Genomic DNA, 27,463 nt, shown 5'->3' with positions numbered 1-27,463 from the left:
TATCTGGGTCATAGACACAGATGGCCAGAAACATAATTTTGGGAGAAATTAAACCATCAAGTTCCCGGGTTATTCTCTTTGTGACAAAAGATATTACCTTGACAATTTAACCATTTAAAGATGCCATTACTCTAAGAAACATCACAATTAAGTATACAGAAAAGTTCATCCAATGAAACAGTAAGACCATGAAAGACAAATAGCTCCCAACATTCCCCCCAGGCTAACTAAGCATAATGTTAGCAATCTGTAAAAAATAAAATGCCACATCTAGTACTACCCACTTCTTTACACTCTCTTTGGACTCATGGAATCATGTCATGAATACTCTGTTGTCATGTTGTCATCTCTAAAACATATGTGAGGAAACAATTTAAAAGAATACATAAATGTTTTTAATAAAAGTCTACATAAACCACAGAACTTGTTCTGGGAAACTAAACACTATTCCTTTTGATATGTAACAGTATAAACCAGCCCAAGCCAAGGGTCATTGGAGCTGCATGTTCCTTCCGGGCGTCTTTAGGAGTTAGCACCATATCAGAAGACATTAGGGTCAAATTAAGAACTGTAAGATTGTACACTCAACAGCCATTTCACCATACAGACCAGACCAGCAACTCATGACAGAAGTACCTGGACTCCCACTGTTGTAAGAAAACAATGACCATGAAATGGAGCGTTGCAAGTAGTGTTACCTAACAGCTTCCTCCCAGCTCCCGGTAGAAGAAATCTCATAAAGACACAGGAGTCCTAACGACCGGCGAAACTTCCATCCTGTAGGGCAGCTACTTAGAACTCAGAAGTAAACAACTCAGTAATAGCTCCAGAAGTTCCTGAAACTGACAGGTTCACTAGCCCCCTCTCTCCAGGCATACGGAAGTGGGAAGGACTGCTGAGAGACACTCTCCAATTGCTGAGCTGCCATGGAATTGGGCTAGACAAAGCGACAGGTTTCCAGCTTTTGTGAGCCATCATTCCTGTCGTGCTGGGATTTCTTTAGTGAGGCAGCTGCCTTTGACGTATTTCTGCTCCTGTAAGTAACCTCTCACCCACACTCCTGTAAATAACCCCAATAAACTCACTGGTTCACCAACTGGGCTTTAGTAGTATCCTCACTTTGGTTTGTCATCAGTTCCTGCTCTGGAGTAAGGAGATTTTTATCCTATCTCCCCAGAAATACCACCACATAGCAGGGGGTAATCGCTCGAGGTGCCAACAGCACTGCTCATGTGTAAGTCCTTCTGTCACGCTGCCTGGGTTCCAAACTGGGACACTGTCCCCTCCTTGGTCCTCTAGTAGTGATCAGAAACCCAGGCACATAGCAGTCCTTACCCTAACATCTTGAATCATGACTTAACTAATAATGGGGAGAGAGACTAAAGAAAGACGAAGAAAGAAAAGAATGAGAAATACACTGAAGTTAGAGATAAAGTCCACAAAGCAAAAGATTCAAAAAGGCATTTTCATTCCGAGAATACATTTGACTTGGTGATATTTAACAATCTGACAGAAATCATGTCGCAAATCCCTTATAATTATTATTATAAACACTATCAAGACTATGCTCATACAAATGATCAATGTTTGGCAAATTCAAAATACTAGAACATAGCATAACACTTATTAGACCTATCTCTCTGCTTACAACACTGGAAATAAAACCAAGTCATTTTACTTTAAAAAAAAAAAAAGTTTTTTTAAGCCAATGAAATAACATTCCACGTCTTTTCTGAGACTGACATTCAACCAAGGACCATGTATGGATATAACTTAGAACCTCCACTCAGATGGAGCCTGTGGTAGCTCAGTAACCAATTGGTTTCCCAAAGTGAGGGGAACAGGGACTATTTCTAACAGGAACTCAATGACTGGCTCTTTGGTCTCCCCACCCCTGAAGGGAGGAGCAGTCCTGTTAGGCCACAGAGGAGGGCTTTGCAGCCAGTCCTGAAGATACCTGATAAAACAGGATCAGATGATTGGGGAGGAGGTCCCCCCTATCAGTAGACTTGGAAAGGGGCACGGCGGAGATGAGGGAGGGAGGGAGGGACTGGGAGGGAATGAGGGATCGGGACACGGCTGGGATACAGAGTTAATAAAATGTAACTGATAAAAAAAATAAAATATATATATATATATATATAAAAGAAATAACATTCCACAGAGATTCTAGAAGAATAGTAATTTTTAAAGCTATTTTTAAGTATTTGTTAAAATGAAGTTTCAGCACGCAAAAATAGAAAAAGAAAGCAAGCAAGCAAGCCTGTGAAAAGCTGGGTGAGTCACACGAGGAGCAAATCAAGCTGCACTGCAGAAAGGACAGTTTCACTCCTAAACCCTGCGCTGAGGATGCAGCCGCCAATGGTTTAGCACCCAGAACCTAGGAACTAATTTTAGAAGAACATTCATTGAACTTTCCTTTAAACCACAAGCACAGAGAAATGTTTGCTGTGATTAATGAGCGGCTAAGATGTTTTGGCTTTTTTTATGTGTTTGCTTTCATACAGGTCTCACATGGCATATACTAGTCTAGTAGCTGAGGATAACCTTGAACTTTCGGTCCTCCTGCTTCCACCTCCTGAGTGCTGGGATTACTAAGGAGTGTCACCACCACATCCGGTTGCATATGATACTGATATAAACCCAAATAAACCCTAGGGCTTTGTGCTAGGCAGACGAGTGAGTACTCTGCTAACTAAGCTACATTTCTTCCAAGCTGTTTTTAAAGAGAATTCTGAATCATATGGAATAATAAAAAGCAATCATGTACCACAGAAATAAGGAGACCAACTGTTAAAATAGTAGCAATGACCAGGAAAAGAAATATGTCTTAATTCTAATTTCTCAAATTTTTAACACAATTAATGTAAAGATGATAGCAGTTCAGGCAACAGGAAGCCCACTAAGATTGGTTTTGATTTAAATAAATAAAGCAACTCCAGAGCTAGTGAACTGAGATATGTGAGAATCAAAAATGCTCACTCAAACCCAAGAACCCTGAAGAAGTTCCTGAAATGAAGGAAGAGGGAAGGGGAGGCTGTATATTTTGGAACGTGCTTTTCCCAAAAGAATCATAACCTGGCAAAAAAAAAATAATAATAATCTGTTGGGAGCACGGCATGAGATCTCCAGAAAAAAACAGGAATATCAAGCACACAGGTTTGTCCTCTCAAAGGAATGGACATGAAACCTGTTCTCTGACCCAAAGAGCTGGTAACTGGAGGTGATTTAATAGCCTGGTAAATTGCCATATCTGTTGGTCCAAGTCATATCAAGTTCCTATGACCAGTACCGGAGGTGGCTAGAAATCTGAATGAATCTTACAGACGGGGCTCCAAAAGCTCCCACAACCAGGACCAGAGGTACCTGATAGTATAAATGACCCTTACATTATCTCTACAGCTTGAGGTTCCCCCAAGCTCCCACAACCAGAACCAGATGTGGCCAATAGTCCATATGACCTCTATACTACCTGTATGGACAAGACCAGGCCGGATTGTTCCTTAGGCCCTTAAGCTAATACTGGTAGCCCATCTCCAGAACCCATCTTCCTGAAGAAGTAATATGCACCATGAGTTGAGCTTTGATATAATTATGCTTTCTTAGGCACCAGGGATTAGATTACAACAGAAATTTTTTCCTGAATTTTACTGGGTTTAAATATGCTGGCAATAAATCACCATCACACTCTCTAGAAGGCTTGATCCAGGTTGACAAACTCAATCTAAACCGAATTTTTATTCTCTCCTCTTCATGGTTCCTTGCCCTGAAGAGACTCCCACAGTAATCCACTGGTCCTTAAAAGTTATTAGCATGGGACTGGAGAGATGGCTCGGTATTATTCAAAAAACAAAAGAGTACTTGTTCCTCTTGCAAAGGACCCACGTGCGGCAACCAGCACCCCCATGGCGGCTCACTACTGTGAGCAACTCCAGTTCTGGGGGACCCAGCAGCCTTTTCCGACCTGCACGTCTCCAGCAGGCACATGTTACACATATACATGCATATTAAACACCCATATACATAAAATAAAAGTAAATATTTTCTTTTAAAGGTTATTAGCGTAAGGCAAGCTACATAGCTCAGCGGGTATAGGTGCTGAGTTCAGTCCCTGAACCCAGATGATGGAAGAAGACAACTGACTCCCAGGTCAAGAGTCCTCTGAACTCTACGTTTACACTAGAGCATGTGCATAATGGGGAAGACCTGGGGGGAGCTGGGGTGAATACGGTCAAGACACAGTGTATACATGCATGAAACTGTCAAAGAATAAACAAAAGTATTCTCTTACAAGCGTCAGTAGTGCAGGTCCATCAGGTGGATGGGTAAGGGGTGTGTAAATGGGGCAGGGTGGAGAGGGCCAGGCTGCGACAGTGTGCTCTCACGGTCATCATTATGAGGGGCCATGCAGTGATTATACTTTTCAGATGGCCCGATATGCTGTCAGAATCCCTACAGAGGCTCTCTAGGTCAGAGGGGAGGAAACTCGTCAAATTCTCTTTCTTTATCATCATCGTGTTCCTCTAGAAAGTTCTCAAGAAGAAGCGAACTGTGGAAAGACAAAGGCACTGATGGGTTCTGGGTATACGCCCTCTGTGTGTATACTCCTCTCTCCACTTGCTGATTGCACAAACAAATTTTTTAATGTTTTCATATAAAATGACTTTGTATGCACCTATGAAAAGCCCTCAAAGAAAACACCTTAACCTCTAAGGTTTTGGAACGAGCCAACAGCCATTTCAGCAAGTGGCCGAAGTAACTACTTCCTTTTATGACACAGCTCTTGGCTTGCTACTGGGCTCCAGTGAAAACTGACTGTAACATTAAGTGACCACGCAGTCAAGCTGCTCATCATTAGTTATTACTGGGTGCGTTTAACTCGAAATTCAGGCAGGCCCAAATGGATTCTCAAGGCACAACTGAGTTGTAAATCAGATCGCTGGCAAAATACTTCATGAGCGTCCTGCAACATCCATCTTGCTCCCAATCTGTTCCGACAGCTTCATGAGCTCCCTATGCCCACCAAGCCTGAGAGGGATAAAATGGCTCCCTGGCTACAAAAAGACCTATCCACTGTATTAGAATCAGAAGCACAGGATCACTGCGCAACTCCATTCAGGGGAATACTGAGAAGTAAGTGAGAGGACAAACCTTCCCTACAGGGAAAGCAGAGTTATACAAACCCTTGCTCCTTCAGTTTCTCAGTAAGCAGTCTGCGGATAGGATTTACATGGCAATTTTAAACATGTCCCATAGACTGGCTGAATGATAAGAACTGGGATGGGACATATCTGGACAGTCGGTGACAAGATGGTTTTGAAAAGGGCCATTTGGGTAAATCTCTGGAAAGGGCTAGCACCTGAAAATGTCTGTGTTCCATGTGATCATAAACTACCTCAGCAGCAGACACAGAATGGCTATTGTCGATGTCAGCCCTTTAGCGTGTGGCAATTCTGACAGGACTAGAAGGCTGCACATGTCCTCAATAACAGGGACGTCCTTCCACCAAGGCTAACTTGGTGGCATCACTGCTAAGCATCTGCAAGATGTGAAGCCCTCCGGATGAGCCTTTATTCAGAAAGAGCCAACTCTGGTGACTCCTCGAAGTGCAGATGCTACAATCTGTCACACTCCTATCAAGAGGTATTATTCTGTGCATGTTCCCAAGATGTCCAACTCAACAGTGCCTCGGGTGAAGGAAACCATGAATAGGTGTTAATCAAGGGCTCTGTGTTCTTAGACATGCATTCCCCTCGTGTTCCAGAAGCAACTGCCTCACACCATGGTAAACCAGCCCATAGCCACACAGGCCAGGCTCCCATGGGGAATCACCCTATGGGGAAGTTGCGCTACTGCCAGGGAACGAAATTTGTTAGCTGAGCTAGCACTGGATTCAGCACTTCTCACAACTACAACTAATGAGTTCTCTAGATTTTGTTTTCTCTAAAACTAACAAAGGTTTTGTGTACAGGGGAAAAACACTTCCATCAAGAGACTCCATGAACTAGAAGCTGAGATTGCTGTCTAGCTCATCATGCCAGGAAAAAGCAAGGGAGACTTAAATAGAGAGATACGGCAGTTCCCAAGAAGGGATGTGTATCCTACTTACAATGGAACCCAGAATGAACAGAGCAATTTGTCCTTAGAAGAGACATGTATTCTCTGTTTGTGACTTTCCTGTCATGCTGCTTTATATTCCCTACATAGACAACTGGGTCATAAGTGATTAAACCTTTCAGGATGAGGTTAAGAATCAGCTCACCAAGCAGAGACAATCCTAGCTTGCTGAGGTCATGGCCATCTGCAGCTATAACCCAAGATACTCACTTGGTGCATATTAGCTATGATCCAGTATTACTATTTGTGTCTTAAAATTCAAATGCCAGTACAAGCAGTAAGAAATATTTTTCTTTTTCATGTAAAAGCAGGCTGAAGGGAGATCAGACAGACTATGTGGAAGGATGCTTCTCCAGTCCAGCACTCACAACTCACTTCCAGTCCCCCGGCCACCACATCAGCATTCAAAGCAGCAGGATGAAAAAAAAAAAAAAAAAAAAAAAGGTGGGGAAGCAAGAGAGCTCCCTCAATTCCTTTTGAGCATTTCTACACATTTTCTTTATTCTTTATTTATTCTTTCTTTATTCTTTATTTTATTTTACTAAAAGTTAATCACATGGCCACTTCTAGCCAACAAGATCAGAAAATACAGGCCCTTGGCTAGGAAGCACTGCAACCCTGAGTAAATTCTGGTGGGAAGACAAAGGAAAAATTGAAAACAGTAATGGTGACCACTAGCCATTGCTTTTGTGTCAAGGCTTCTAAGCATTTCCTTTGCCCTACTCTGTTCTCTGTCTAGATGGGCACAACGTTAGTTGTTCAATGTACGGTTTCACCCACAGTCTAAATAACATGTAAGTATATAATTAAAGGTTGCGAAATAATTAAAAGATCAGCGGTCCTGAGCTTGAGAGTGAGCTGCCTCTGTGGGAGCGGCGTGAAGGACTAACTGCATCGGTTTAGGTGGGGCATCTTTTCAATTATCTGCACGGAAAGCTCAGGCAAGGGGCAGGCTGCCTTTTGTCTTTCAACATTTCATTACTCCTTTCAGGAAATTTCTTTATATTAATTTATCATCCAACCGACCGAGAGGTGGCCAAGACCTATGCAGGGCTGATCATGGCACACATTCCTGGCATGTAGAAGAACTCATTTGGATTAGGTTTATGATGCTAGAAAGGCCAGACTGCCTCCCACCGGACTCTAAAGCTAGAGGATCCACCCAAAAATCAAATCCATCATGCCAGTAGAGACTGTATAGCCCTGCCCTGGCTTCCTTGTCACTTTTCCTTGGTGTTGGAGGCTCGAAGGCCTGATTAGCTTCTCTTTGCTCAAGGAATCCCAAATCAGTTTCTCTGCTTGTAATTAATTAATCCATGCTGACAAAATTCTATGTACTATCCTTGAAAGATTGGAAACCCTGTGGCTTTCAATCTTACTTGAGCTGAGTACTTCCAACTCTAGCTCTGGTGTCCACCTTCCTTAGCGGTACCTAATCCATTTCTAGTTGCATTTTAGACATCTCTTTATGCCATCAACCCTTCAACAAATATGCACATTTCTCTCTGTGCTCTCCAAACATGCCCCCTGCAAACGACCCCTGTTGCCTCAAGACCTAGTTACTCAGCTTACTTCAGATTGGTTCTCTACAATCATCAAGTTCTCTCAGCCCCACTTCACAGTACTTTGAACCCATTCTTTCCTCGTCATTTCACAACTGCTGCCTAAATTCATATCCCATCCTCATCCTTAAGTCCCCAAGAATATCTCAGGGTCAGCACTCAGGAGTAACTGAGACTTCTCAATCCATTATCCCTGATTCCAGAACCATTCTTCCCTCTGTGTCATTATTGAATTTTTAAACATGGTAATCATAACAAATATGAAAATATTTGACTGCTCCAATAGCATTATATGCCTCTTTTACTTAACTAGAAATCTTGCTGAGGAGCAGGTCAATGTGAATGACACTGTCTGGTGGGCTTTGTATTCTCTGTGATAAGCACAGGACCTGGCCATTAGCGGACACATTTAACTAGCAGTTACAGAAGAAATTATTACGCTACAGCAGTCTTCTTCCAGTTCTCTCTGCACCCAGCTTATCTTTTCTACAATTCAGATCTCTACATCTGCCAAGATCAGCTTTTAAAAAGCTCATCTGGTCATGTATTCCTTACTGACAGTCAGAAAAGATTAGATCTTCTTCCCCTCCGCTCCCCCCCAAAAAACAAAAACAAAACAGGGTTTCTCTGGGTAGCTTTGGCTGTCCTGGAACTCACTCTGTAGACCAGGCTGTAACTCAGAGATCCACCTGCCTCTGCCTCCCAGGTGCTGGGATTAAGGCCATGCACGGTCACTGCCTGGATTAAGATTAGATCTTCTTAATGTAATATAAAAATCATCTCAAACACTGGCCCCAGCTTTTTCTTTATCTCTTAAATCAACTTTATTTGGTTCATAGATGTTTCAGTAGCCAAAAACTAGAGATAATCTCAGTGTTCATGTACAGCATAAAGGTAAACAAACTGCTTTATACCTGCAGTGGGACAAGCCTGTCCCGAATGATTATCTGTCAGTCTGAGAAGAGGTACTGCAACCAAGAAAACGCTTCCACCACATTCCCTGTAGGCAAGTCTGTGGAGCATTTTCTCAATTAATAATTATGCTGAGCCCAGGCCACTGCCAGCAGTGTCATGCTGGGGCAGGTGGTCCTACATTGTGTAAGAAAGCAAGCTGAGCCAGGAGTGATGGCACACACCATTCAGGCAGATTTCTATGAATTCAAAACTGGCTACACAGTGGAGCCCTATCAAGAAAGAAAGAAAAAGAAAGAAAGAAAGAAAGAAAGAAAGAAAGAAAGAAAGAAAGAAAGAAATGGGAAAAGCAAGAAAGCAAGAAGGCTGAGCAAGCCATGAGGACCAAGTCAGTAATCAGCACTCCTCCATAGCTTCTGCTCTAGGTACTGCCTTGTAAGATGGAGTAAACCTGTAAGATGGAGTAAACCCTTTCCTCCCCATGTTGCTTTTAGTCATGGTTTTATCATAGCAATAGCAACCCTAACTAACAGAAGCTACAAACCAGAGATTTCAGCAATAAGAAATGAGATACAGCTGTTGTCTCTGCTCTGCCCAGTTTTCTGGTTATTTACAGTGGAGAAGCAAGTCTAAAGTCTATAACTGCTTATTCCATCATGGCAGCAGCAGACATTTCTGGACTCTTCTTTTGCTTCATCAGATTCCATGTTTATCCAACACCACTACAAATTTTCCTAGACTTTGCCAACCAATTCTGTGTCTGAATTTTCCTGCTTCAGTCATTTCTTTCTCATCCAACACAAGTCAATTTACAGGCTACTCCACCTTTAGAAATCTTCAAGTTCACCAGAAAGACATCTTTTTCTCCTTGTCTGTCTGTATAGCACACTGAGTCACACGTGCCACTCTTCTCTCAGGGTACTCTGAAGTTGGGCTTATGATCTTGCTAAAACAGATTTCTAATAGTAATGACAAAGGCTACCATTTGGAGATCTGCTGTGTGATCTACAGTACCTCCTTTAAACATAAAACATCACAGCTATGCACCACTCTTCTTCTTACTTACAGATGAGGAGGCTAAGGCACAGGGAGCTAAAGTAAGCTGCCTGACACCACGTAGCTCAGTGGTTGGTAGGCCCATAATGAGAAGCCAGTCCAAGTCCAGCACTCCTGCTCACTGCACCGTCTCTCGTGAATTCCTGGACGGCAACAACCATGTCTTATTCATATTTACACACCCAATGCCCAGAGTACCTCAAATATTTGTGGAATGAATTAAAATTTATAATTTTCACCTAGTCATCCAAGAAAAAGTTCTTTGTAAGAAATATAGGTTTTTAGTCAGTAATTACAGAACTGAAACTAGAAAGGGCCTTTCATAAACGTGGAAGACTAAAATTAAAATTCTAATAACACACTGAAAGAACTCTAAAGAATCCCACCATATTCAAACAAACAAACAAACAAACAAAGCCTAACAGGTTCTCTAGAGAACCAGGTAACTAGAGGGAAACAAGTGGCCTCTTCTGAGGAATCAATGTCCCCTAAGAGAAGAGACTAAAGCCAGACTTTAACTCTTATAATTGAATACTGATCAGTCCCACCAATCCAACTCTAAAATAAGAGCAGAGCATCTTGAAGGCAAAACAAAACAAACCAAAAAAAAGTATTTGACCAAATTTTTAATCCTACAATCTTTCCAGAATCATGAAAGAAAATAAAGCCATATCCAAAGAAGTCAGCTGCATTTACACACATTGAGCAGTTCCATGGCAAGAGGCATCTGTGTCATCTTTGAAGCAACCACACACTGTCCATAAGCTCTCGGAAGCATTCAATCAGTCGCTAGAAGGCAGTTGTTCTAGTTTGCTTTTCTTTCCCTGTGATAAACACCATGACCAAGACCAACTTGGGAATAATGGGTTTTGTTTTATGCTTCCAGGTAACAGCTAACCACTGAAGGAAGTTGAGGCAGGAACTAAAGTAGAGACCATGGAGGAATGACTGGCTTGCTTACAAGCTAGTTCTCAGTTTGTGAGCTTGCTTGATTTCCTTCTCCTTTTTTTTTTTTTTTTTTTTTTTCTTGTTTATTTATTTGAATCAGTCTTACTATGTAGCCCTGGCTGTCTTGGAACTCACTCTGCAGACCAGGCTGGCCTTAAACTCACAGAGATCTGCCTACTTCTGCCTCCTGACTGCTCGGATTAAAGGTATACCAGGCTCTGCTAGCTTGTTCATACAGCCCAGGTCCATGTGCCTAGATGGTGCTGAGTTGTCCACGGTGTGCTGGGCCCTCTGGCATGAGTCATCAAAGTCACAATCCCAGGCCAATCTGATCAAGGCAATTCTTCAACTGAGGTTCCCCAATGACTCTAGTTTGTGCCTAATTGACAATAAAAACTATCTTGCACAACAGTATACCAAGTAAACTTACAAAAGATAAAAGATACTTAAATATGAATGACTGACAGATATAAATGATTAAAATATATATTATGCTAGTAGGTACTAAACTGAATTAGACAGGCAGCAATGAAACCACAGGCCATGGTTGTGCTGGTAGGAAGGGAGAGGTTGACTCACTATGGCTCCCTTTATCTTCTTCTGCACCAATAATCTACCTGGGCATTCCTACGGGACGCTGTCCACCTTGGACAGGTCCACAGCTCCTTATGCAAAGCTCCCCTTGTCTTAGTGGCTGTTCTACTGCTATAAAGAGACACCATGACCAAGGCAACTCTTATAAAAGAAAACATTCCATTGGGGGCTTGCTTACAGTTTCAGAGGTTTAGTCTACTTTCATCATGGTGGGGAGCATGGCAGCACTCATGATGCTAGAGCAGTAGCTTAGTTACATCCTGATCTGCAGGCCACACCTCCTAATCTTTCTAATTCTTCTCAAATAGTGCCACTTCCTGATGACTACGTATTCAAGTATCTGGGCCTACAGAGGCCATTTTATTTAAACCACCACACCCCTGAAACAAATATCTCTCAGAAGGCAACTCTTCTGATTTTAAAAAGGTATTCTTAACCCTGCATTCCAACAAGAACTAAACTGATTCTGTAATCAAACATTAATGTTTCTGCAACAGAATGAATATTCACATTCACTGGGATGAATAAAAAACAAAAAGTCCCACATCCATTAAGGTCAGGTTATGAGTCTGAAAAATATACTGTTTTCTGAGCGTTTAGGATTTTTAAATTGTGGAGAAAGAACCATATTTTCATTGCATCACTGCATTCAACTTTTCTTCACTGAGAAGGGCCTTCTTACAAGCCAAATCCAGGTCTGACAGTAGGTTCCCGACAGTTCAGTGCTGGCAATAACGCTGGAAATCAGCTTGGGAAACCTCTTATTCACTGCAACCTTCCAAGCTTTTTCCTCTCTCCCCTTCTCGTCCACTTTATCTTAGGTTTCTCCTACCCTACTGTGACTTGGGTTGAAGTGATATATCTAAGCCTTTAAAATACTGAAATAATTACAGACAATACATTGTAAAAATAGGGTAAGAGTTCTCTGTTCCTTGGACCCAGCTTCACTTCATAGTGATGAAATTTTACTTGTAGCATAATTCTAAAATCCCAAATCAAGCTTATTCTATTTCCATTTTTAGCAGCTTTATCCATTGTCTAGATTCATTACCAGATTATCACAAAAATTCAACCTGTTCGCTCAGCATGATATACCTCTTCACAGTTTTTGCTCCTCCTTGCTCCCCACACTGTCACCTAATTTCTAAACTCATCTGTTCTCCATCTCTATACATTGGCATTTTTTTTTAATGATATAAATGTTTGGTGTCTATTGCTGTGCTAGAATAATGACCAAAAGCAGCTTCCTGGAGAAATGGCTTATTTGGCTTACATATCTCAGCCATGACCCACTGAGGGGAGCCACATCAGGAATCTGGAAGCAGAAGCTGATGCAGAGACTATGGAAGGCAGCTGCTCAATGGTTTGCTCCTAGTGGCTTGCTCAGCCTTCTTTCTTATACAAGCCAGAACATCCTCCCAGTGGGCTGTGCCCACCCACATCAATCATTAATGAAGAAAATACACCGTAGTCTTTCCTACAAGCCGATAAGGGCATTTCCTCAACTGAGGCTCTCTCTTCCCAGATCACTCCAGCTTGTGTCAAACTGACCAAAATAATAAAATAATAATAAAAAATTATAAAACTGAGTTCTTAAAAACTTGTGTTCGTGAGCTGGGTATGGTGGTTTTAATCCCAGCGCTCAGGAAGCAAAGGCAGGAGGATGGATCACTAAGAGTTCCAGGCCCGTCAGGGTTACAGTGTGAGGCCCAGTCTTCAAAAAAACAAAACCTTAAAATACATATTGATGAAATGCACAACCTGAGCATTCTGAAGTGTCTATAGTTTGGTAGTGCTAGTGTAACTGCTCTTCAGTTTCTACCCTTTTTCTCTGAGTTCAACTACTGGTGATGCTCGTGTAAGTAGAATTACACAGTATGTGTTTTTTAAGAATTGCTTATTTCACTTAGCATATATTTTCAAGGTTCATTGTTGTTGTAACATGCCAGCTTTTTTTCAATGTTGAATAGTTTTTTATTGTATGTATACACCACACTTCATTAATGCATTCACCCACTGATGAATACATGATCTACTTCTACCTCTGGCTATTGTAAATAATACTAGAAACATAAGTACAGATATATATATATATACACACACACATATATATATCTGAGACTCCATTTTCAATTCTTTTGGAAATATTTTTAGAAGTAGAATAGCTGAATAACATGGTAACTCATAATTTCTTGAAGGAAAAAAACCTCTTTTCACATAATTCTTTTGGGATTCATTCAAGTTGTATGCACTGATATCAATATTCTTTTTTATCAAGTAGGGCTTGTGTTTGGGAGGGCATACGTATGTTCAAATAGATGTGTACCCATGTTGAGGTAGGAGGTGGACACCGGGTGTCTTCCTTGATCTTGCTCCACCTTATATTTTGAGACAAGGTCTCTCATTAAACTCACTGAGCTCAAATTGTCTCTCTTTGAGCTCATTAATTATATAGGCTAGCTGGTCCATGGGCTGGCCTGTCTGCACATTGCAACCCAACACTCAGGTTGCAGAATCCACTTGTACACACTCTTGGTGCCCAGCTTTTTTGTAGATGCTTGGGATCAAAGCTAACTCAGGTCCTCAAGTTTGCATGGTAGGCAACTTAGTGACTGAGACATCTCTTCAGCTCCACCAAATAGAACTTCATGGTTATGGATGTATCACAGTTTGATCAAGCATTCACAACAAGTAACATTTGGGTTGTTCAAGTTGGGGTGATTCCTCTTAATTATCAACATTTTGCTGACAAGAATTTGACAAATTTACAATCAACTTTCAACATTATAAACATCCCTGTATAAGTTCAGATACAGACAAGGTTGTTTTTTTTATTATTATTATTTCTTTGGGATAAATGTTTATGAGTATAATCAATGAGGTGTACAATTTAATCTTATTTAATTACTCTTATAAGAAACTATCATTTTCCAGATTGGCCATACCAATTTACATGCATGCCAAATTTAATTTTTCCTGTTTCTTCACCAGGATGCCTTATCATCAGTGCTTATTTCATTCCTTCTCATAAGCACGGGACAGCATCCCATAGTGATGTGAATCTGTATTTCTCTAAGTGATAATGGTTTTGAACACTCATAAGCCCGCTTGCCATCTTTTGTATTATTTCCTTTTTCACAACTGGGTTTAAGACAGAGTCTCTTTTTTTCGGCCAAAAATTTGCTGGTTGAGCTAGACTAGCTGGCATAAACCACAGGGATCTTCCAGTCTCTACATCCTCAATGCCAGGATTACAAGCCTCCCGCCTTTTTACATGGTTGCTGGAGATCAGATTCAGGTCGTTGTACATGCAGAAGCACTTTACTGGCAATGACATCCCCACAAATTCTCTTTGTACTATTTTTATTCTAACAACTTTCTGTATGTTTGAAATAAACTACAAACCACAAGGTATGAGGATTTTTGGGTTTTGTGTGTGTGTGTGTATGTATGTGTATGTGTATGTGTGATAAAAGGTTTTTAAAGACCCTACCTAGTAGCAGGTTTAGCACTAGTCTAGCATTAAGTGGTTAAAAGCCTCGAGAGGAGAGCTGTCTACTTTGTCTCTCTTATCTTAATCTTTCTGTAAGTAAACAATTGAATAGTGGGGAATATCTATTCATTTTTGTTTTTTGATCGTTTTCTGGACAGAGTTTCTTTGTGTAGCTTTGGCTGTCCGGGAACTCGCTCATGTAGACCAGGCTGGCCTCGAACTCAGAGATCCACCTGCCTCTGCCTCCCAAGTGCTGAGATTAAAGGCACGCACCACCACTGCCTGGCTCTATCCCATTTTAAAAATACCACTACTTAAATGTGACTAAATAAATAAACATCTGACTGGTATCTTCACAAATCACTGAACCATCTGTACCTCTAATAGTTAAAAGAAACTGTGAAAAACACTCACGTTTTTCTCTTAAGAAAACTATTTACCCACTGAGGTGAGCCAAGTAGAAGAAACATCAAAGATGTCTAAAAAGATCAAAGGAAAGAAGGGATAAAAGCACGAGCCAGGTCCAGACTTAGCGTGAGTCCTGACGGGGATGTGGGATGGGGAGAGTGGATACTGGCGATAAATGAACTGGCCAGACCCTGAATTAGCATGAATGTCCTGAGCAAAATAAAAAATAAAAATAAATAAATAAAAAAGACGAGTGGGTCTTGTGGTAAGTGGGAGACGGGGTCGCTCACCTGGCAGTGGTAAGCAGAGGGTGCTGAGTCCCCACCAGCTTCCGAACCTGCATAGCGATGTTGCTGAGCTCGTCACTCAGCAGACAGCGGAGACTCATGAAGGATGCGGGATAGCCCACGATCTTCTCTGCCTCTGATACCACCTGATTCCAGTGGGTTGGACACCTAGAAGATCGACCACGCCAGGAGCCTACCGAGGAGATGGTGTCGAGGGATCTGGAGCACCGCCACTGTTGATATGGGGGACCAGAAGCCCGGAGATAACCGGACAAGCGCAACAGCAGCTGCCGAAGGCTCATGGTTTGAGTCTGAGAGGGTCAGGGACCTGGGATAGGTGTCCAGAAATGTCACAGTAAACAAGGGCTGAAGAGGAACTTTCAAGATCTAAAAGGAAACAATTCCAAACCCTCGGAGAAGTGTGGCTTTCTGGAGCCGTAACCAGGAATAAAGTTTGCTGCTTCTGCAGCCCAGGCTGGCGGGACCACAGCTGCTGCTCAGAATTATACTGGCCACCTGTGATAGAAACCCTAGACACAGTCTACATGGGGGGAGCCATTTTAGAGCCATGAAAGGCGGCCTGCCGTAAAGATACGGGCGGGCTGATGAGCGGCAAAGAGCGCTCCTTACTTTACGGCACGGCTGAGACCGCCCAAATGGGCGGGGCTCTGGCGGTGACCGGAAGGCGAGGGTAGGGATGGAAGCCTTTGCCCTTGGATTGCAGTGTCTGCCCTTTGGGGAAGGGTTAGGCTGCCGAGCCACCCCTCTAGCCCTGGATCGGGAGGACTCGGGGGTCGCTGGAGCGTTCCTCTCGGCCCAGGGCGGAGGGAAGCTGGTGTAAATTGATATGAGTGTCCTGAGTCGGCGTCTGCAGTGAGATCGCGGGGCCGTGGTGCGGGCTCGCGGGGAAGCCTTCTCCCCTGTTCGCCTTAGGGCCTCCATGCGGATGCAGGAGGGCCGCTGGGCGACCTGCGAGGGTTTCTCCAGGGAGAAACACAGCAGCAGATTTGTCTTCAAGGCTGCTGTGAGAATGGAAGGAAACGTTGCTTGCTCCCCTCATTTCTTGGCTCCCTCCGAAGTTGAAAATTCACCGGCTGGACTGCATTTTTACATACTGGCTCACTTAATCTTTTGTTGCATTTTTAAAGATTATATTATTCCCTGTATTTGGGGGCTGAAACTGAGTAAGGCACAGCCAAATGGTAAACAAGAGTGAACCCAGAAAATCTGGATATTTTTTTTTCTTTGTCCTCCCCTTTGGATGCTAGGGATAGTAGCCAGGCCTCATGCGCGAATGTTAGGCTAGTACTCCTACTTCTGAGCCACATACCAGACCTAACAGTCTGGTTATTTGAATACATATTCTCAACCACAACATTAAGTAATATGCTACCAAAAATTCTTTTCTCCTCATTGCTAAAGGAATGTTGTCAGTGTGATGATGGTTTCAGTACTGGAGGGAACGTTTTTTTGTTTTTTGTTTTTTGTTTTTTTTTTAAAGGCCACAGTGGCCTGATACTGACCTATGATTCACCCCTCAAATTCTAGGACTACAGATGAGGACCACTGTCCTGCCAGGCAAGTATGTCTAGCATCTTGCCCCTTCTAATTACAAAACAAACAAACAAACAAAAATAAACAACCCTGTTAAAGTCCTTGTTTGTTAATAATAAAAAATGTCGCAAAACCCTAAATTCAATCCATTACCAAAAAAAAAAAAAAGAGTAAAATTAAGATAAGTAATGTAAAAATAATAAAGGACTTGTTACCTACACTTTACATTCAGGAATAACCTAAAAACTCACTTAAGGTTTAAAAATTCATGGTTGCTATTTTTTAAGTTTACCTCATGTAAATGAACTAAAAAGACAAAGACAAATTGTTCACACTGTAAAACAAGATGTTTTTATCTACAGAAAGTTTAGTTGCAGACTCCCTTTGAAGGCCAAGTCTGTGATTTCAAGATTCTATTTTAGGACCAGGATTGGTGGTGCTTGCCAGCAATCAGGAGGCAGAGGCAGAAGGATCTCTGAGTTCAAGGGCAGCCTGGTCTACACACCCAGTTCTAGGTCATAGTGAGAGCCTGTACCAAAAAAAGAAAGAAAGAAAAAAGCAAACAACAAAACTCAGTGTGGGTAAAATTTAGGAATACATTTTATTGAAGGTGAATTATGTTTAAAAAACAATCTCCCCAGCCAGTCAAGGTAGCACAGGCCTTTAATACCAGCACTCAGGGAGGCAGAGGCAGACAGATCTCTGTGAGTTCGAGGCCAGCCTGGTCTACAAGTCGAGTCCAGGACAGCCAAGGCTACACACAGAAACCCTGTCTTAAAAAAAAAAAAAAAACCAACAACAAAACAAACAAAAATAGTCTCCCCACAAGAGAGGTTCTATGTAAGAGATAGATTCCTAACAATAAAATCCAAGTATGTTACTCTGTAAAAATAAATGAAAAATTAAATATTTTACTGTTCTAAATAGTTCCAAGGCCTGAGCCTCTGGGTTATCCAAGGAAAAAGAAGTCATGATAATCCAGAAAGAGAGAGAGAGAGACTGAATGTGATACATTGTGCACCTGAGACTGTTTCATCAGGATCACTGGTACCTTAAGAGTAACTTTTTATGCATTTGCCTTAATAACAATTCACAGCATGTACTTTAATTTCTCCACGGAAGCCAAGTACATTATTCTCTGGTCATACTCTATTAACCAAGTTTCTGATTATTCATGGGACTTCTGGTCCCATTTACTTTAAATAACCAGCACTTTTCTTTATTCTTACAGTTAAAAGGTTGCATTATATCTAATGATAATTGGTTTTAGAAGGTTAAAATGATATTTGTTCTTTAATCCTCCAGATAAACATATATTCTCTTAAATCTTTATGGCTAAAGAAATGTCCAAATTCAAGTAACTTTTACAGGATCGGGGGTCAGGGGGATGTGTCTGAGATTCTACTCTGCCTTTGGCACTGATAATAGTTATTTTAAAATGAGTGTGGATGTGTTCATAAAGGAGAAATGCAGAGTTTCTCAACCTCAGCATTATTGACATTTTGAAACATGATTCTTGGTTGAGGGGGAAAGAAATCTGTCTTAATTCTTATAAGGCATTCAGCACCATCCTTGACCTGTGCCCAATAGATGCCAGAAATACCTTTTCCAAATTGTGACAACCAGATACGTTGTCTCCAAACATAGGTGAACATCTGTCCCCAGGAGGGCAGACTAGCCCACTGGAATATGAAAGAAGCTGAAAGCAAAACCTGTCTCCAAATATGACATTTATTTCCACAAAACACCAAGGGAAAGTCTGTCAGAAGCCCTCCACGACTGTAGTCAGCCATACACAGACTTCAGCTTGGTAATGGGATTTTTCCAGAGACAGCAAACTAACAAAAGATGGTCATGATTCCTCTGCCACCGTTCTCAGAATCCTTTCTTAGTAAGTGGACTTGGCTAACTCTCTCCATTTAGCCAACCTTACAGAGAAGCAAGGCCATATTCTGTAGCCTCTTTTTTGGCTGAAAACATAAGCTAGTCTTTGGAAATAAAAGCTGTTAAGGTTGGTGGTGCTGTGGACATCAGCACTTCCATAATTTGGTGACTAAAATCAGAGACATTGCAACCACCCATCTATCACCTCTGTGTAGTCGCCTCTTGTTTAATCCTGAGAGAGGTCTCCCAGGATTAAAGTAAAGGAAAGCATCGTTGTACATTTTAGAGCCTGATAATAAAGGGATCCAAGTAATCAACAGCAAAAGTCCACAGGTTTGACCACTTCCTTGATCCACAGCCTATGAGGAATAGGAAAGGAACCTACTGCCATTAAGACTAGAAAATAGCACAAAGCAAGTAGATAATCACAGTATTATGGATACGTTTGCCTTTGACATATGTCAGTTCTAGGAACCTATTGCAAAATGCAAAGTGATAAAGTGAAAGGTTGTTCATTGCTGTATTGCTTGTAATATAAAGTGGGGAGTAATTAAATAAACTAAGGTGGATGCATCTTGAGACAAGTTACAACTGAAAAAAATGAGAGCTATCACCTTATATATCTTTCAGGATATATATAGAATTTTTAAATGCAAGGTGCAAAACAGCATAACATTTTGTATATATATATATACATATATATACATATATTCTGAACAAGAAGGAGCAGAGATCAGCATGGAGACTAGTAAACTATTCTATAACCCTTGGCTATATAGCTTTGGTTTTAGAATCTTGCGTTCATTTTATGTATTCTAAATAATTTGAAATACAAAAGAAAAATGTAATTCCTAAACTTTGAAGATTAATTGAAGCAACTGATGTAACCGCATATTAAGTGGCTGTGTCATAACCATACCAAGTAAATAACTAATGACTTAAGAAAATAGTATTTTCATCAGACATCACCCATAGAATACAGTCCCTAGAAGACAAATCTACAAAAAGATTTTAAGCTTCATTCTTACTGCTCACAGAAATACAGATACTATTACTTTCTAATCCTATATGTTGTATGCAAATAGAATTGTTAGGAATGAGGGTTTTTCAGAGTAAGTAGAATCCATAGAATACTAAAGTTGAGAGGCAGGTGATTCCCTGTAAGTTTTGAGGCCAGCCAGAGCTACACAGAGAAACGCTGTCTCAAAAACCAAAAATAAACAAAACAAAAAAAAAACTAAAGTTGAATTAGAAATAGTAAGTCTATGACTTTTTTCAAAAATGTTTCTTATATATTAATGAGAATGAATTTATTGAAAAACAAAAGTATTTTCTTGCTGTATCTTCTACAAAGGCTTAGAGGTAATAACAATTGTGTATTCTAAAAATGTTTATATTGTGTTGTTCTTTTGATACATTGCTTTCTATAACAAGTAAGGAGGTGCTTTGTGGGAATAGTAGATTGTGTGCTAGGACCGAAAAAAGAAAAGAAAGTATGTGTTCTCAGAAATCAAGGAAGCTGTTTAAGTCTAAAAGACTAGTGGGACAGGACAAAGATACAAAGACATCAACATAAAGGGGTTGAGAGGGGGACAATGTGAGCATCAAAAAACAGAAGTATGATTGAAATTCACTGATCACATACGAGCTCATGAGTTCGTAACTAGATACAACTTGGGCAATGATCTGAATAGCATCAATTGAGTACAAGAAGTGAGTGTTTACCCTGCGCTCCCTGGATGAGCTTTATTTAGTGGTCTCTTATCCTGGCTTACCCCCTTGAAAATTGAACATGAGACAAGGACTTACTTTTTAGGCAGTTGATTTTGGACAGTGATCTCAGGAAATAGCAGTGGATAACTAGGGAAAGTGAAACAAGGAAAGTCAACATGAGAGTGTTCTTGAATTAGTCATCACTGTGGGGAATGAGGCCTTGAGCCATGTAGAATATACTTCATAATTGTCCGCTGATGTAGGAAGACAGCAGTTATTTATCATCTTACACCTCCAGATTTCTCTCTTGGGGTCTTGGCTCCTTCACGCCTGTAGGGTTGTCATATGTGTGTGAGCCAGATGTATCCCCCACCTCATGGATACAGAGGAGGTTCTGGTGGAGAGACAGAAAGTGAGATGCACACGTGTCCTAAATATATGTAAATGCATAAAATGGACATAGCAAAAGCTGGCCGTTGGGAGGATGTGAAATAGGGAACAAGATAACCAAATTGCCTAGATCAATGAAAACAAAGTTCTTCATGGTAAAAAGAATTCCACTGAAATGAAAAGAAAGGATAGAATTAAGGAACCACTGTTTTGTAGTTCTTTGTAGATTCATTGATTCAAGCATCAATCACTTATCAATGAGAGGTTGGTAAAGTACTTAGCCAGGGAGAACAAGGCAGACACCCTCTGTAACTAATAGTCAGTCTTGATGTCAACAGGGAAGGTCCATGCATACATACCTCCTGATAAAGGGCCATCATGAAGCACACACCACCACCTAAGCAATAAAAAAGTCTAAAAAATCATTGAATCTAGATGTTAAAGCTATTTTTACAAAACTGTTTGTTTCTCTGTTTCTGTCTTAACCCAGATATCAGCCAAATAAATGAGACTCCGTTATATTATTTTAACAAGCTTAACAGCACAATTCTGAGCAGTATTAACTGTATTCTTAACCCTCTAAACTAATTGGTTTTTTTCCAGATTCTTGCACTTTGTAGCTTTCCTTGATCCAGCTCCTTCTCATCTCCCTTCGACCTCTCCTATGACTGAATCCTCTACTTCTTCTTGTAACTCCTCCTCCCCTGGCTGGCAAGAAATCCAGCCCTATTCTCTCCTCTGCTCAATGATTGCCTGTAAGCTGCTTTATTGGCATGCCAGGGGACAATTGAGCACTGTTTAGACAAGAGATTCTCAGAATGAGGGTTGCAACCAGATTTGGAGGGAGGGTTGTACAGAAATCAGCATCTGAATTACACAGTATCCTTATGCCTACATCTAAGTCTCAACAACTGTCTAGTTTCCAATCTTTAACAATTGTTGGAGGAAGCAGATCAATTAAAATACCACTGCAAGAAAACCAACTAACAAACCCAGCCTATGGAATAACTATAAGCAAACTACATGAGATTTTCCATAAAAGAGACGAAGAGGAAAGAGAGTGGGTAAAAGGATTTCTCTAACTAGGATTTTTAAAAGAACTGACTACACACAACACACAGACTTGTTTGCACCTCCCTCTAACAAGATGACTATAAAAACTCAAATTTGAGTATGCTTTTGATATATCAAATACTGGAAAGCAGTTATTAATCGATGTAGGTGTGTAAGAAAAATATCAACATTTTAAAATGATGTACACCAAAGCCTATAGGAATAAGATAACAATGTCAAAAATTTGCCTTAGGGCACAAAAAAAAAAAAAAGCCAGGATCTATGAGCCTAGCTACTTAGAAGGATGAAGCAGGAGGATTGTAAGGTCAAGGCCTACCTGGGCTTCAGATTGAATTCAGAACTGATCTGAGCAGCTTAGTCAAATCCTTGCTTAAAACAACAACAGCAACAAAACCACTTGAGATAAATAAATAAATGAAACAAGTACACTGAAATTGAGGAAACTTGATTTTGTGGTCCAGGCAAATGGTATTCATTTTACTCTTCCCTTTTGTGTGCGGGTATTTTCATGAGAAAAATGATTGCTTTGAATCCAGTGTCACTGGATAGCCCAGGCTGATGTAAGACTTCTGATGCGCCTGCCTCAGCTTTGAAAATGCTAGGATTTAGGTGTATGCCCCATGTCCAACTTAAAAACAATTTGAAGAAGCAAATAAGTGTCTCCATGTCTATTTTACAAATAACTCTGACAAAGTTTAAAAAAGAAAAACAAACATTTGAAAGTGGAAGAGTTGGAGTTAAAGTTAGCTCATCTCCTCCTGTGTTGTGTTACTTTCAAAATGTGTTGTATTTTATGTATTTATTAATTTATTTTCCAATTTCAGCTGCATGTGTTTTTTTCTTGACATAGTTTTATCTGTGCATGGTGCCAATGGTCCCTGCCTTGTGATAATCACACACCCAGCCAAGGGCTTGGTGCTCAGTAATATCCTACGGAGATGGGATTTTACTTCCAATGTTAGCTTTTAAGCTGGGTGTGATGCCACAGGCCTGTAATCCCAGTACTTGGCAAGCAGAGGCAAACAGATCTCTGAATTTGAGGCTAGCCTGGTCTACATACTGATTTCCAGGACAGCCAGGGTAATCAGAGAGACACTGTCTCAAACCACAACAAGACATTGCAGCTTCCACCTTCGGCAGTTTCTTGTGCTCTCTCTCTCCTTTCCTCCCTTCCTCTCTCCCTCCATTCCCCTCCCCCTCCACACACATCCACACCCTTTCCTTGGGAACCCATATCCCCAAAAGTTCCAGGGAGAGGGCCTCATAGTGGGGAATAAGCCCCCATGCACAACAGCAAAAATAGTTGGAACCATCTTGGAAGAAGATCTTCTAGCTCCTTCAGGGCCTGAAGTCCTGTCTGACAAATTACTCAAAGCAAACACACTTACGATGCACAGAGATGCCAACCTTCCTAACTCTGTACAAATAATGAGTTTATTGTTTTAAGCTGATAAATAATGAGATAATTTGTTAAGTTGCAATAACTAAAAATTAAACTTCGTATCATTTCATAAAAGTGACCCTGCTACTAACATGAGATAGAATACTGAAAATAACTATAGCTCTCCTTGGAGAAGCTCCCCTTTTGCCTCTCTAGCCTGACGTTGTCCTCATTTTTCATTTATCATTCCTAAAAAATGCTATTTTTTAAATAATGTTTGTATTTAAAAAATATATCACTTGGCTTATTGTTTTTTACTTAAAAAGGAAGTTCCATTCTAGTGGCAATTTTTTATCTTTTTTTATGTACTCAACATTACTTTGCTGAGATTGACCTGCAGCAATATATAGTGACATTTCATTTGTTGTTACTGCTATATAGCATCCGTTATGTGACAATACCACACTTTCTCTAGTCACTTGTCAGAATATTTGGATTATTTCTATATACAATCCAAATATTCTTTGACAAGTGAATACATGTGTGTGTTTATATGTATGTATATACATATGCATGTATGTATGTATGTAGTATGTGTGGTTTACACACATATGTACATGTGTTATCATACAGTGTTCTTGATCATTCTACAAATTTTTTTACTTACACAGAGAATCTGATCGGACCCAGAGCCTGACAATGTGGCTACTCTAGCTAGGCAGCTCGCCCTGGAATCCCGCCTCACTTCCTGAGCACTGGGATTGCAGGTCGCCATCCTGTCTTCCTGACTCTTTACCTGCGCTTTGGGAATCCAAACTCCCATCCTTGCACTTGGTAGCATATGCTTTATCTATCATGCTATCTCCCCGACATGTTTCCAGACACCTTTTCTGATAGAAGAATGCCGTCATGAACAGGTTCATGGATATGTCCGGGGACAATGGCGAAAGATTAAGTTTAGCAATGGAATCTGCTCCTGGGGCTGTGAATATTAAGCTTCAATAAATTATTTCCAAACAGCTTTCCAAAGCAGCTTCTCCAGTTTATACTTTATCAGCCACTTGTGAGGGATCCTGTTGATCAGATCTTCTCAAAACTTGATATTGTCAGAGTGCTGAAGAATTCCAATAAACCGGAATCAACCGGAACCTCATTACAGTAAGGCTTGGCTTTTGTCTTCTCAATAGACTGGGCTGTCTCCTTTTAGATGAGAGGAAAGTGTTTAAATCCACAACTCTTCATTATGCCTTTTCTTTCCCACATGCTCACCTCTCGTTTTCACAAAGGCCTTTTCTTGCGATTTCCTTCTAATGTTTGAAGTGTTTGACCTTAAAACTACTATATTTAGGGAGGAAATGGCCCAAGACTCACTTTCCCTTTTCTTGTGTCTCTTCCTACAGGGTCCCAGTGTGGAATTGACTAGCAGGGCTGCTAGTTAATTTCACACTAAGGTTAGCTCAACAGGAGAAGTTGGTCTTTTTCCTTTACAAGGACTCTTGCCAGGGGACTATTTTCTTTTAGAAACTTGGATTGGGAAGATTTCTGCTGAGGTTTTCACTTGAACATAGACAGTATTATAAAAGGCCAGCCACCTGGGTTTTATAGCTGTCCTGAATAACTACATGGCCATCAGGCTCATCATTTAACTCCTCTGAGTTTCAAGTTACTCAACTGTAAAAACAAAAGTAGGTGGTGCCTTGGGTCCTTTAGGTGCCAAAATGATTTTAAACGAAATTAGTAGTTTAGTAGACTGATCCTTCGGGTCATTTTCTTCTCTGTGTCTTCACCTCCCTCTCGTCAACCTGGCTGATTTTAGTATGAGGCTTTGTTCAGATCTGAAGTCTACATAGAGGATTTCGGAAAGTTCCCTATTGTGCTTCATGTTTTCTGTTTGTTTATTTAGCCCATTTCTCATGTAGCTGTTCTTCTTTTTTTACAGATTTTTTAAAAAATATTTATTTATTTTGTATACAGTATTCTGTCTGCATGTATGCCTGAAGGCCAGAAGAGGGCACCAGATCTCATTATAGATGGTTATGAGCTTTCAAGTGGTTGTTGGGGATTGAACTCAGGACCTCTGGAAAAGCAACCAGTACTCTTAATTTTTGAGCCATCTCTCCAGCCCTCATGTAGCTGTTCTTTTTTTAATTAAATTTTTTTACATTAGTTACATTTTATTCGCTTTGTATCCCAGCTGTAGCTCCCTCTCTCATTCCCTCCCAATCCCACCCTCCCTCCCTCATCTCCTCAACTGATAGAAGAGGTCCTCCTCCCCTTCCATCTGACCCTAGCTTATCAGGTCTCATCAGGACGTGTAGCTGTTCTTGAGCTTCCTATATAGCCAAGGATGACCTTGAACTTCTAACTCTCCTACCTCCTTCTCCCAAGTGCTGGAATTATAGGCCAAATCCACCTAGCATGATTCTTTAGAGATTGTATTGCCACTGCTTTTTATTTTTACTTTTTTTGCCATTGTATTTGCTCAATACTGCTTTTGTTAGTATCATATAGTATCTGTGGTCAATTGAAAGAATAATAAATAAATGAGGTAGGTCCTTATTTTCCATTCCCATCTTCACACAGTCTATCTTGGAATTCTTTGAATTAAGGGTTTTTTGTTTTGTTTTGTTTTGTTTTTTTGAGTCACCACACCATTTGAATAAAAGTCTCTAGGCTTGAGGACCAAATATCAGTATTTTTCAAATACTCTCCAGAAATTTCTAATTGGCAGGCTGGCTGGGACCACTGTTTTAAACAATGTTCTAGCTTTTTACTGCTCTTCCCTCTCCTTCCCTCCCCTCCCCTCCCCTTCTTTCTTTTCCTCTTCCCTTCCCTGCTTCCTGTTCCTTCCCCTCCTTTTCTCTTCTCTTTCCTTTACTCCTCTCTTTCATGTTTTTCTTCTTTTCCCTTCTTTTAAAGAAACATAGAAGAGCCAGGCAGTGGTGGTACATGCCTTTAATCTCAGCACTCTGGAGGCAGAGGCAGGTGAATCTCTCTGAGTTCAAGGACAGCCTGGTCTACAAATCGAGTCCAGGGCAGTCAAGGCTACACAAAGAAACCCTGTCTCAGAAAAAAAAAATGCTTTTAAAGAAAGGTAGATAAAACTTAATTTCACATTTTTATATAATTTATATACATATATGTAATTATACAGTGTTGTGGTATCATATCATCAATGGATGCCCTAGAGTATCTAACCTCTAAAGCATGTGAATAGATTTTTTTTGTCTTAAAACACATTTTTCCTCTAACACTGCATAATCTTTCACTTTGAGCTTTACACACAGACACACACACACACAACACACACCACCAACACACACACCATTATCCCATAAGTTAACGCTAAAAAAAAATCCCTTTTCACACATTTATGAAAAAAACAGTTAAGCTTTTTGTTGTTAAGTTCAGTGACCATTTTAGGTAAATAAGTCAGTGTGAAGTGCTATGTGGATTCACTCTAATCCTTCTCTAACAATAACTATGGTTCAGGATTTATTCCAGAGTGCTTGCTGCTCTTTCTGAGAACCCCAGTACAGTTCCCAGCACCCTCATGGTGGCGGATGTCTCCAGTTACAGAGCATCTGGTGCCCGCATGATCTCAGCAAGCACAAGGCACACACACATTGCACACGCATAGAGAGACACAAAGAGGGAGGGAGTGGACTCTGTTCTCAACGTTGCTAATCTAGGAGCAGTGACATCGCTTTAATGGGCTGCAAAGAATTTGCTAAAGATCATTTGAGAAGACGCGGTGATGAGGGCAGAACATGTAAGGCTGATGATTCCCAGAAACCCATGTAAGAGAGACGTCACCATCAACTGCCATAGCATCAGAGCTGTTTCTTAGGACTGCCCTTGTTTAAATCACCCGGAGGAGCTCTGCTGTATTCTGTTCTTTGAAATCATGCCATAAATAAACATCTGTAGCAAATATGTTTGAACATTATAGGGCTGGTAGGACTATGTTGGGAGTAATCGGTTTGAAGTGCATAACAAAATAAAAGGAATATGCTGATGCCAAAAGCACTAAGAGTCACTTTATTTTTCCAAGAATAAAAGAGGCTGGGTCTCTAAAGTCTAAACAAAG

The 27,463-nt window shown here is 40.7% G+C and overlaps 1 protein-coding gene across 3 annotated transcripts in view; it reads right to left on the bottom strand.

Annotated features, from left to right (window-relative positions):
- Nucleotides 1-15,962, bottom strand: part of Pdss2 (decaprenyl diphosphate synthase subunit 2) — a 216,626-nt gene extending 200,664 nt beyond the window's left edge. For all 3 annotated transcript variants that reach the window (XM_060373607.1, XM_060373608.1, XM_060373609.1), the window contains exon 1: nt 15,381-15,962. In XM_060373607.1, the coding sequence (XP_060229590.1) occupies nt 15,381-15,679 (299 nt within the window). In that variant the 5' untranslated portion in view covers nt 15,680-15,962. The remainder of the gene's footprint in view (nt 1-15,380) is intronic.
- Between the last annotated feature and the right edge of the window lie 11,501 nt (nt 15,963-27,463).

Source organism: Meriones unguiculatus, chromosome 20 (assembly GCF_030254825.1).
Source record: "Meriones unguiculatus strain TT.TT164.6M chromosome 20, Bangor_MerUng_6.1, whole genome shotgun sequence".
Classification (NCBI taxonomy): Eukaryota; Metazoa; Chordata; class Mammalia; order Rodentia; family Muridae; genus Meriones; species Meriones unguiculatus.
The sequence above is the reverse complement of the archived record's forward strand: the minus strand, read 5'-3'. Positions and strand labels throughout refer to the sequence as shown.